At 36.6% G+C, this 13,171-nt stretch overlaps 1 protein-coding gene across 1 annotated transcript; it reads right to left on the bottom strand.

Moving 5' to 3' along the window:
* Window positions 1–157: 157 nt before the first annotated feature.
* LOC128192533 (translation initiation factor eIF-2B subunit epsilon-like) lies at window positions 158–13,105 on the bottom strand. Its single transcript, XM_052865280.1, has 16 exons — window positions 12,949–13,105; window positions 11,936–12,060; window positions 10,722–10,904; window positions 7,773–7,962; window positions 5,952–6,107; window positions 5,650–5,735; window positions 5,267–5,389; window positions 5,004–5,104; window positions 4,671–4,816; window positions 4,267–4,369; window positions 3,645–3,839; window positions 3,047–3,137; window positions 2,648–2,768; window positions 2,193–2,273; window positions 1,412–1,558; window positions 158–345 (listed from the first exon to the last, which is right to left on the bottom strand). The coding sequence occupies exons 1-16, from the start codon at window positions 13,072–13,074 to the stop codon at window positions 274–276; spliced, it is 2,046 nt and encodes a 681-aa protein (XP_052721240.1). The 5' UTR covers window positions 13,075–13,105; the 3' UTR covers window positions 158–273.
* Between the last annotated feature and the right edge of the window lie 66 nt (window positions 13,106–13,171).

Genomic DNA, 13,171 nt, shown 5'->3' on the forward strand with positions numbered 1-13,171 from the left:
TTTTGTAAGAATGATATAACTTTGAATAGCTGCGACATCACCTCCCCATAAATATCTGTTTAATCTATCCTTCAAAAACTAACGTTTCACTTCAAATTTCATTAGACTATTATAAGTATCCATTTTGGATTGGTCAAATGAAAGAAATGAAAACATAAACTGTTAAGGATATGGTTTTAATGAAGGTCCATAGCACTTTGACATCACGACACAGAATACATTCTAGATGTATAACCCACCAACTGAAGTGTTTATCATTTAACATAATCTGCTTCAGTCACTACCCAACTCTTCATCGGACGTCTCCTCTTCTGCCTCCTCGAGCCACTTGATTAGGGGCGCCACCTACAAAATAAAGGTCGCGATCGATTCGCTTACAGCACCAACAACATATACATGAACTCTATGAACTGTCGAGGAATCAATGTAATACATCTACAAACAGCAATAAAGCTGATTTTTATATTCATTAAACAGACAAATTGATTTCGATGATAAAGAAATCAGTTTAAGCATTTAAGTAGCCATTTTGTGACAGAGCCATAAACCATTTACAGTGGTGCACTTTTACAATTCTAAAAATTGTCAAATGAAAACTATAATAGACTGGTGTTAAAATGTTTTAATGGATGTGTGAAAAAAGTGGGGTAGGGGGTAGGTTTCTCTCTTGATGCTACGTCCTGTAAATATAATATTCATGGCATTTTTCTTCTGAATAAATCACTTGACATAGAAATATATAATAAAAAAAATTCAAAATTCTGCACACTTTCAAAAGGATGACTTTTAGAGATTAGAAAACAGATAGACTCCCAAAAGATCAAGTTGTAGAACTTTCAGCTTTTCTAAGATACATTTTAGGCCTTTAAAGCCTTAAAGGGGCATGGTCACGATTTTGGGCAAAAATTATTTTTTCAATTTAAATGTTTATAATCCTTCAGTAAGGCATTTTAAATAGGCAACCAAAATTTGAATGTCATTTGTTGAGTTATAAGCGAGTTACAGAGCTTACAATTCCTTGCTATGTAAACAAAGCTTTTGTTTACATTTTGAATGTTGAAGTGAAAATTCCAGTTTTAGACCTAAAATGAATGTGTTAATCGTTAGGAACTGTTTATTTATGCTTAAAATGAATAAGAATATAGACAAATCATCTTAAAAAAGATTTTTTACTGGTATATTGAACCTATGTAAACAAAAACGGGGCACGAGCCTTGTTTACATAACGAAGAATTGTGAGCCCTGTGTCTTGCTTAAAACTCATTGATGGGCACCCAAATTTCATTTGATCATTTGAAATGCATTAATCAAGCATTGTAAATAATAAAAACAGAAAAATAAAATTTGTGACCATGCCTCTTTAAAACTTGTAGACAAGAGTCTGAAGACAATGTATTTGAGGTAAACGTACCTGTTTTGCAATAGCTTTGTATTCTTCTTCTTTCTCCATGTTGTGCCATTTAATGAGGACAACCTCGGACAAAATGTCTGCATCGTAGAGTATGTGGAGGAGCTTGACTAGGAGTGTACTGACTGTCTTGTTACTCAAGGCAAAATCCTGCACAGATGTAGAAAGTTAAATAAAGTAAAGTTACCCAGGGTGAAATCCTGCACAGATGTAGAAAGTTAAATAACATAAAGTTACTCAGGGTGAAATCCTGCACAGATGTAGAAAGTTAAATAACGTAAAGTTATTCAGGGTGAAATCCTGCACAGATGTAGAAAGTTAAATAATGTCAAGTTACTTAGGGCGAAATCCTGCACAGATGTAGAAATTTAAATAACGTTAAGTTACTCAATATGATAAAAGTGCAAAATCCTGCACAGATATAGAAAGTTAAATAACGTAAAGTTACTCAAAATGATAAAGCAACTAATCTACGAACAATAATAAGTAATCTCTGAACACAAATACCTAATGCCACAAAAGGTTTCTGTAAGTATCCTAATATCAAACCCCAGAACTGGCTATGGTATCAAGTACAGTACCCAGTACAATTTAAATGTACAAAACAGGTAGAAAACATATTATATACTACTAATAAAAAAAAGTACAATATAGATTGAGCATAGAAATATAGGATCTCATGGTATGTGATGTTGCGTGTTTTCTATTCTCGAGCTTTGGCAAATCAAAGCAGGTACTTGTTTGGTAGTCAAGAAGAGAAATTCATGAGTTATACATGACTTACCTCCAAAGCATGGAGACAGTCTAGCTGAGATTCTTCACTCTTGATGTAGTTTAGAATTAATGGTTTATATCTCACAAAATTCTGAAAAACAAAGAGACCATCCTGTAAAGTTTGCTCTGTTGTTCTGAACTCCGTTGCTGTATGAATTGCTTTAGCATTGAGCAAGATATCACATAACTTTTAGGTTTACATTAAATTAAATTAGGTTTATTTTCTTGTTTTGCATATACATAAGGATATGCCCTGGGAATCATATTTTTCTCCACATATTCTTGTTGAATTTTAAAAAATAGAAAAATATGATGATGAAAGATATTGCTGATTAGACCTAATTCCTCAAAGATAAATGCAGACAGAGAATATGGTGACTTTTTTTATTTAAATCTTACAAAAAAGAGGTCTTTATATCAATGCAGTAAATCACAAAGCTACCAAATCTGTGGGTTTTAAATCACCTTTTTGACATTGGCTAGCTGAGCACCTGGTTCCAAGTCTTGTGAGTCTCTCAAAGGAATTTCAATTAATCCTTTCATAACCATACCATACAGATCTCGGATAGCTATATTGTAAGTATGTCTGAAAAATAAATGCTTGGGTAAGAAATATAGCTTGTTAGATAATTTGAAATAATTCTTTACCTAATAATTTTTTTTTTTTGGATATCTTTTTATAAATGACACATTCAGTTACATGTACTGAACTTCAATATTTTTTTTTTTAAATTCCAACACTTGATGATTTGAATTTAAATCTTGCCCACAAGCACTATATAAGCACAACTGGCATGTTAGGATATTGAAATAAGAAAAGCATATAGTAAAGCAGTCAACAAGTTGAAAAATTCACACACTCACTTTAGAGAGTTGATCTCCAGAATGAGGTTTTCTGTGTTGTAGTTATCTTCTTTAGCTTTCACCAATGTATCCAACAGCTCACTATAGAATACTGAAAAACAAAATTAATGGATTGATGAAACGCAGTTGTGCAAGCTACATCTGCAAAAGAAAATTGGAAGAGCTTAAAGATATCAAGTCCATTCCCTTACATGCCAAATAAGTTATGAAAACTTTCTCTTATTCACAGAGCTCACAAATTTCTTTATCAGAGGATACTGATTAAATCCCCATAACCATTAATGCAAAACAGGTATCACTTTTCCCTCCTGATTAGTGTGTGCTTCCCAAACATCACAAAATTACAAAAATAAATCAGCTTAAAATAGCTACTGAATCTTATGGACATGGTCTTTCCAAATTTTCCCATCAGTGGGGACTAGGGCCCAGCTCCGTATGACAGATTTACAAGATGTCTTGAATGTATGTGACAACAATCATTTTAATTAAGGGAAATGTACAAAATCAGCTATAATCTGACAGATATGTATGTAATCAATAGTTAACTGATTACATGTGTGATGACGGACACATAAGCCCCCCCGATATCATGACTTACACTCCTCATCATCCAGCATGGCCTCGTCATCACTGGAGCGCTCCGACAAACTGGACGCCTCTGTGGAGGATTCTGATTGGATGCCCAGACCAAACATGTCCTGAACAAGATCGTTGTCTTCGTCATCGCTGTCCTCCGGGGGCTGGTGGAGGAAGGCTTGGGACTTACTGCCGTAGTTGATTATGCTGACCGCATCTACAGAAATATATATATATATCTATATTACATATGTAAATGTATAAAATTGATCATGCAGACCACATCTAGAGAAATATATAAATCTCTAGGATATACAGTTAATCAAGCAGTTTGCATCAACATCTATGGACAGCAGAAACAGGCAAGCATAAAACCCTGCTTGAAGTGTTACAGTAAAATACAATCCGTGTAACAGGAATACTAGCTCTGTATATTCACTCTTCTACTTGGAGAAAATACAGGTATAAGTCAACAATGGTTTTACGGCTTCATTATAAACCAAAGGGAAGAAACTTACCCTTCATATCCAGCGAATACATGTATTGGGTAAACAGTACTACCCGGACACATGTATCTATACTATCTAAAGGGAGTAACTATCTGATTAGAAAATTAATGTAAACCATGCGTATAAATTCTGTACCTTGATCAGCCTCCGTCAACTCGTCTCCGAAATCATCATCCATGTCCTTGGCTGCCTGTAGACGCGACCTTGCTTCTATTTTTACACTGGGTCCAACCTTTACCTGTTAAATTATCAATAAAAGGAGTGTAAATAATCATGGTTAATCCAGTTCATATAAATCTGTATATGTACTTACTGTTGAATTATAAGTGAAATTCAGTTAAACTTCAATATCTCAAACACTGATATCTCGAGTTCAATGAATAGTAGTAGTGATTTATAAACTTATACTTTAAGTAATTTACCCTTGATATATCAAACAGTTGGATATTTTGAAGTCTACTACCAATCCCATCTAGTTAGAGATAACAAGGTTTGAGTGTATGTTCAATTGAGTTCACTTTTATCTACGGAGAGCTTACATTATATGACAGGACACAGCCAGGACCGACGGAGGTACAGGCGTACACCACAACGTTATCACAGATCACTGCAGTGTCTACACAGCACTGGTCTTCTATCGTCACTCCGTCCCAGATATACGCATTCTCTATCACCACGTCACTGCCTGTCGCAGAATTAAAACTCAGGTCAAGAGGAGGAAACGAAAATATACAGTCAAATAAAGAAAGCGTGTTTAATTTTTGCTTGCTAAATGTCTCACAAATTTCCTTACCCTGACAGACTAAACTTTTTACTAACCTAACATACTAAGCTACTTTAATACATTTTCACAGATGTTATGCACTGTTCACCTATTTTACAGTCCTTTCCTATCACGGAGTCGGTTATCCTAGTGTTGCTACCGATTCTGGTTCCTCTCCCCACTAAAACATTCTGCTCCAATACACAACCTCTGTCAAACAAAAACAAACACATGTAAACACACACACACATGAACATAGGAATTAGTATGTTTTCATTTCCTCAAAAGTTAGATCTCCATCCTATATCAGCTATTGCGATAAAGATATCGGCCGAGTGGCAACAAGATGATAAACCTGTGATAACTACTTACTTTGCTAACATGACATCTTTACTGGTGTAGATGTTGTGTCTGTTGTGAGAGATGATCTGACCCTGATTGTCTGTCTGTGTGTCAGGAACCAGAGGATAGGACCAGCGGCATATCACATCACGACTACAATAAATCACATCAATCAATCTAAAATTGTCTGTCAGACAGGTCATTGAGTCCTGGAGACCTATTCATAATGAATCGTACGTCTACAATTAAACTTTAAACTTACGACAGACGTACATTTACATTTGGGGCTATTTACAATAGCTGTCGAAGATAATGACGTTATACGTCTTTTACAGCATAAGTGTGTCTTAGTCCTTAGTTTCCGACAATGCCCATGTCAGACACTGACCTTTGAACTCTTAATCCTGACCTACCTGACAGTGTCATACATCTGTAGATTGGAAACTCTTCCCGTGTACCCATCATTGAGGACACACATGTGTATTGTCTTCTCCATGATCTGTAACATAAAGCATTTAACTGCAGTAAACCTGACAGTTGATCTTCTATTACATATGACTTCCGCGATAATACATAATACAAGACAAACAGATTTCATTTGAAATACCTAAGGTAATGCATGTAATTTTAAATGATAACATCAAAAAAAGATTCAAAAGATAAGGAGAAAGAAACTGAGAGGAATTGAATACAATGAATTATACAGTGGACCTACGTCTTCATTGTCCAATAGTCCTTTGACAAAGTGGTCCCTGTTGAGATAATCGAAGTTATCCTTGAAGAGGGCCAGGACTTCAGGGGAACACACACTGATCTGACTGTCCAGTAGGTCGTACCTCAGCTGTACATCCGCGTTGTCTGCTAGGACATCCTGTAAACAGAGACAACAGATACTGTAAATATAACAACTATAAACATATACAACACATACTGTAAATATAACAACTATAAACATATACAACACAGACTGTAAATCTAACAACTGTAAACAGAGACAACTCAGACTGTAAATCTAACAACTGTAAACAAAGACAACACATGCTGTAAATCTAACAGCTGTTAACAAAGATAATATACTGTTAATCTTACAACTGTAAACAGAGACAACACAGACTGTAAATCTAACAACTGTAAACAAAGACAACACATGCTGTAAATCTAACAACTGTTAACAAAGATAATAGACTGTTAAACTTACTACTGTAAACAGAGACAACACAGACTGTAAATCGAACAACTGTAAACAGAGACAACACAGACTGTAAATCTAACACCTGTAAACAGAGACAACACAGGCTGTTAATCTAACAACTGTAACCAGAGACAACACAGGCTGTTAATCTAACAACTGTAAACAGAAACAACACAGACTGTAAATCTAACTACTGTAAACAGAGACAACAGAGTCTGTTAATCTAACAACTGTAAACAGGTCCAACATAGACTGTAAATCTAACTACTGTAAACAGAGACAACACAGGCTGTAAATCTAACACCTGTAAACAGAGACAACACAGGCTGTTAATCTAACAACTGTAAACAGAGACAACACAGGCTGTTAATCTAACAACTGTAAACAGAGACAACACTAGCTGTAAATCTTACGACTGTAAACAGAGACAACACAGGCTGTTAATCTAACAACTGTAAACAGAGACAACACAGGCTGTTAATCTAACAACTGTAAACAGAGACAACACAGACTGTAAATCTAACACCTGTAAACAGAGACAACACAGGCTGTTAATCTAACAACTGTAAACAGAGACAACACAGGCTGTTAATCTAACAACTGTAAACAGAGACAACACAGGCTGTAAATCTAACTACTGTTAACAGAGACAACACAGACTGTAAATCTACAACTGTAAACAGAAACAAATGTTTTGGATAAATATTCAAATACACGGGAATTTAATAAAGAATGGAGCATTTTGACAGAATAAAATGTAATTCTGTAAGTGTAACCACATACTGTGGTTTCATTAATATGCACTTCAATGAGCATTTAATTTCATGGATAAACTTAACAACGAAATCCACGAAAATTGGAATTAAACGAATATTGGTGAAAGCACAGTAATGCGCATTACAAAAATATTGACAATCTAACTCCCGTGGTTTCCAGAGTTACGGCCTGACAGAAATAGTGGAAGTAATTATTTAAAACAAGATTTAATGGCATAAACTGAAATGAGTTGCTAGTTTGGATTTATATTATTTCACAGTTGATTAGATCAACAGCAATGGCAGAAAAGTTGATCAATAATTGAGCAGTAATTATCTGGCAGAAGGCCGATAGATAAGTGGCCAGATTATGGGAGATAACTCTCACTAATTATAAGCAGTCAGTTCTTTTCATTGTGGCCAGTTAACAGTATAGACGAGATCCTGATTGCACAGCATTTTTAAAACAAAGAATGATAGGAAAATGTCAATGGACTGAATAATTTTGCCGAATTGGACAACATGTCGAAATGCACAACATCCAGATTCAACATTACTATATATCCTTGGCCTGTGTGGGTTTTCTTACCACTGGGATCTGAAGTTTGGACTGCTCTCTGACCCTCTGGTAATGCAGCACCCGATTGGATGTCTGATCTACTGCTAAAAAAATGTCATCCTCCTTGTTCCGAGACCGATGCCCTGGAGGAACTTTCTGGAAAATCATGGTCATCACAGAGTTTTTGTTTTGAGGATTGGTCTTATCTTGCAATCGCTTCCTGGTAAAACAAAACAGACATTATTAAGGTAAACATTTAGTACATACATGCATATAAATCACATGAAAATAATCAATTTTGAAATACTCTATTATTGAAAAATGTAACATTGAATACAACATCCATTTACCCCCTAAAATCCACTATTTGAACCATAAGGTTGAATTTTCCTACATGATTTGTTTCAAAGACACAATAATTTCAAACGCAATAAAACTGATTCTTTTTAGACTCCATTTCAACTGATATACAAAAAGGCAGGCTTCCAAAATTTGTTTTTAAGTGTTGAGATGGTACATACTGTAGATTCCAAATAAAACATGAGGAATCAGTAGCTGCAAAAAATTGCTAGAACCACATCTTGTGGATTTAAAAATCTTGCTTTTATTTTTCAGACAATTTAAACTTAAAACTTGCATCTATTTTTTGGACAGATGTTAACTAATGAAACTATGATAAAATTTGCTATTTTAAATTCTTGTGATTTGATGTAAAATGGTTAAAATAAAAATTTTACATTCGTACTCGTGTAAAAAAGGAATCTATAGTCCAATGGACTGAAACAACAACCACAGTCACTGATACAACAACCACACTCACTGATACAACAACCACATTTAACAACCACACTCACTGATACAACAACCACACTCAATGATACAACAACCACACTCACTGATACAACAACCAGTCACTGATACAACCACCACAGTCTCTGATACAACAACCACACTCACTGATACAACAACCACACTCACTGATACAACCACCGCAGTCACTGATGCAACAACTGCATTCAACAACCACACTCACTGATACAACAAACACACCCACTGATAAAACAACCAGTCACTGATACAACCACCACAGTCTCTGATACAACAACCACACTCACTGATACAACAACCACACTCACTGATACAACCACCGCAGTCACTGATGCAACAACTGCATTCAACAACCACACTCACTGATACAACAAACACACCCACTGATAAAACAACCAGTCACTGATACAACCACCACAGTCTCTGATACAACAACCACACTCACTGATACAACAACCACACTCACTGATACAACCACCGCAGTCACTGATGCAACAACTGCATTCAACAACCACACTCACTGATACAACAAACATACCCACTGATAAAACAACCAGTCACTGATACAACCACCACAGTCTCTGATACAACAACCACACTCACTGATACAACAACCAAACTCACTGATACAACCAATGCAGTCACTGATACAACAACTGCATTCAACAACCACACTCAATGATACAACAACCAAACTCACTGATACAACAACCAGTCACTGATACAACCACCACAGTCTCTGATACAACAACCACAGTCATTGATACAACAACTGCACTCACTGATACAACAACCAATCTCACTGATACAACAACTGCATTCAACAATTTTCAGACAATTTAAACTTAAAACTTGCATCTATTTTTTGGACAGATGTTAACTAATGAAACTATGATAAAATTTGCTATTTTAAATTCTTGTGATTTGATGTAAAATGGTTAAAATAAAAATTTTACATTAGTACTCGTGTTAAAAAGGAATCTATAGTCCAATGGACTGAAACAACAACCACAGTCACTGATACAACAACCACACTCACTGATACAACAACCACACTCACTGATACAACCACCGCACTCACTGATACAACCAATGCAGTCACCGATACAACTACTGCACTCATTGATATAACAACCACACTCACCGATACAACAACTGCATTCAACAACCACAGTCACTGATACAACAACCACACTCACTCATACAACAACTGCACACACTGATACAACTGCAGTCACCGATACAACTACTGCACTCATTGATATAACAACTGCACTCACCGATACAACAACTGCATTCAACAACCACAGTCACTGATACAACAACCACACTCACTCATACAACAACTGCACACACTGATACAACTGCAGTCACCGATACAACTACTGCACTCATTGATATAACAACCACACTCACTGATACAACAACCGCACTCACTGATACAACAACCGCACTCCCTGATACAATTACTGCAGTCACTGATACAACAACCACACTCACTGATACAACAACCGCACTCACCGATACAACAACTGCATTCAACAACCACAGTCACTGATACAACAACCACACTCACTCATACAACAACTGCACACACTGATACAACTGCAGTCACCGATACAACTACTGCACTCATTGATATAACAACCACACTCACTGATACAACAACCACACTCACTGATACAACAACCGCACTCACCGATACAACAACTGCATTCAACAACCACAGTCACTGATACAACAACCACACTCACTCATACAACAACTGCACACACTGATACAACTGCAGTCACCGATACAACTACTGCACTCATTGATATAACAACCACACTCACTGATACAACAACCGCACTCACTGATACAACAACCGCACTCCCTGATACAATTACTGCAGTCACTGATACAACAACCGTGCACTCACTGATACAACAACCACACTCACTGATACAACAACCACACTCACTGATACAACAACCGCACTCCCTGATACAACAACTGCAGCCACTGATACAACAACAGCGCACTCACTGATACAACAACCGTGCACTCACTGATACAACAACCACACTCACTGATAAAACCACCGCACTCTCTGATACAACAACCACAGTCACTGATACAACAACCACAGTTACAAATCTGCAGACTCACTTGTGCTCCTGTAGAACATCCTGGAGTCTGAGGTTGGCGACAGTGTCTCCGAATACCAGGACAAAGTCACTACGGATGACTGACTTGTCGTGTATTTCTCTGAGGGCGTCGCCCATTGACATGCAGGACTCAGATAGGACCGGGGTAATGGTACAACTGGAACACTCGCTCCATTTCGATTGCCTGTAATTTATAATTAACTGTAAGTGATTTTAAACATAATTTTATATTAGGATATTAGCATGGTACTGTTATTTTAAACTTATCAAATAAGGTAAATCCAGATTTGTCATTCCCGAAACCATGGATCTGTTATTATAACAACTGAAGCCTGTGTCAAACACCACTGGTTGACTGCTGAGCATTTCACTTCTCTTACCACCATAAAGTCTTTCCTTTAACTCTTCAGAGAGTATGTCCTCCCATCCCCTGTGCTGTACACTAAACTGTCATACAGCTTATTATTTCACTGATTTCATCCATTTTATTTCTGAATCATAATTACGTACAAAAGACTAGTGTCTTGATGTGACATCTATCTCTCTTGTTATCATGTACTAGCTGCATGTCTGTAGCTCTTGGCCTGAAAAATTTCAGATGGACGACCTGGGAGCTACAGTGCCTCCCATTATGGGAGGCACTGTAGCTCCCAGGTCGTCCATCCGAACTATGATAGTATGATAGTATGATAGTATGAAAGTAAAAATCTACAATTTACATAGCACAAAAACTGCGCTAGTTTTGGACTGATTAATCTCATTCATAAACACATTCTGTACAAATATTTGATCCCAAAAAAATCCTGGACATTTTACTACAGATATCGTCACTTCACTTGCCTCTGATAGTCTTTTAAACACCATCACCAGCCTTGTAAATTGAAGTGTTGCAGTTTGTTTACATTTAAAAATGGCGACTCTAGATCTTGATGTGAATTAATATACTTCATTTTCTGAGGTCAGTTATCGTGTTTAAGAAAAAATGTGAGGCAAGTAAAGTGACAATATCCGTAGTAAATTGCCTGAAGAAATTAATGGTACTAATTGTTTTTACAGAGTTTGTGAGAAAAAAGGTTAATCAGTCCAAAACTAGCGCATTTTTTTGTGCCCCATAAATTGCAGTTTTTTACCATGGGAGGCACTGTAGCTCCCAGGTCGTCCATCCGAATTGTTTCAGAGCGAGGGCTACAGACCTGCAGCTAATCATGTACATACCTTATGTGAGTCCTAATTTGATCTGCTAGGTGACAACAGAAAACAAAGATTTCCTGCACTCCCGCAGTGACCAAGAATTCTAGGGTATAATCCAGAACTGGAATGTTGGCCAATGGCAGAAGGGACTGAGAGGATAAAAAAGATAATACAAAATTAAAGGTATCAATTGCACATTTTACAGACTTAACTTCCAGAATATCAATTAAGACAAAAAAATTATGAAGCACCTGACCAAAATGGTTCAATAAATCTAGTAATCTTGATTCATATGTATGGATCAAATTGGTTTTATTTTCCATGCTGATTTGCTTGGTTGATAGAGCACCTATGAAAAGATCTTTTTTTTTTGGGGGGGGGGGGGGGGGGGGGGCTGGTTTGAGTCCCCGGCCTATTTCAATCGATGCCATGACAAGGTTTCTGGTATTGACAAGTTGACCAAAGAACCTGGAATGTTAATATTTGGGGGAAGAATGCTTGTTCATACTGGTTTAATCTCTGGCATCAGACAGCTCAGCTGTAAGCTCAAGAGACATAGAACCATCATCATATTGTCTATGTCTCTTGATTTGTTAAAATATTAATTGGGGCTATAATGACCATGGAATTCGGCCTGGATAGCTCAGTGGTAGAGCTCCTGACTACAGTTGAAGGGACCCCATGCTAATTCCTTCTTTCCTACTACAAGTTGTGTCATTGCCTTCCTTCTGCAAGTAATATAAAAGTCCTGACAAGTGAACTTGTATTGTGTCTTACTATATCCAAGGATAGAGGAATGTTGAAATTGTGGTTATTAGACTCAGTGTGTATATCAACCTCCAGCCATTGTAATAACTACAATTTGAATTTTACTAATTTATCGATATTTTTCAGTGTATTCCCAATTTGTGCAGTTTTCTAACAATATACACTGTAAACTCGGGTTCGTTATCCTTCCCTGGCAGTTGCATCACATCAGATGTTTCAATATTGGACGTCAGCAGCTAACAGAATGGTGAAAAATAGCTGGAAATTACCTTAGGCTTTTCATTTGTAATTGGAGCAAATCGAACATTAAAACTATCCGCAATTACAACAGCCTGAAAGACATCTTCTTGTTGTATGTCTTCCCCACGTTGTTTTCCTTTGCTTTTGGAGGCCATGTTTGTTTGTTGACTTCCGGTTTAGTTCATGATTACAACAGGGTATACTCAGTTTACATCACACTATCTCTATATTTATTGAGAGCAAAATAGAACA

This window comes from Crassostrea angulata, chromosome 7, assembly GCF_025612915.1.
Source record: "Crassostrea angulata isolate pt1a10 chromosome 7, ASM2561291v2, whole genome shotgun sequence".
NCBI lineage: Eukaryota > Metazoa > Mollusca > Bivalvia > Ostreida > Ostreidae > Magallana > Magallana angulata.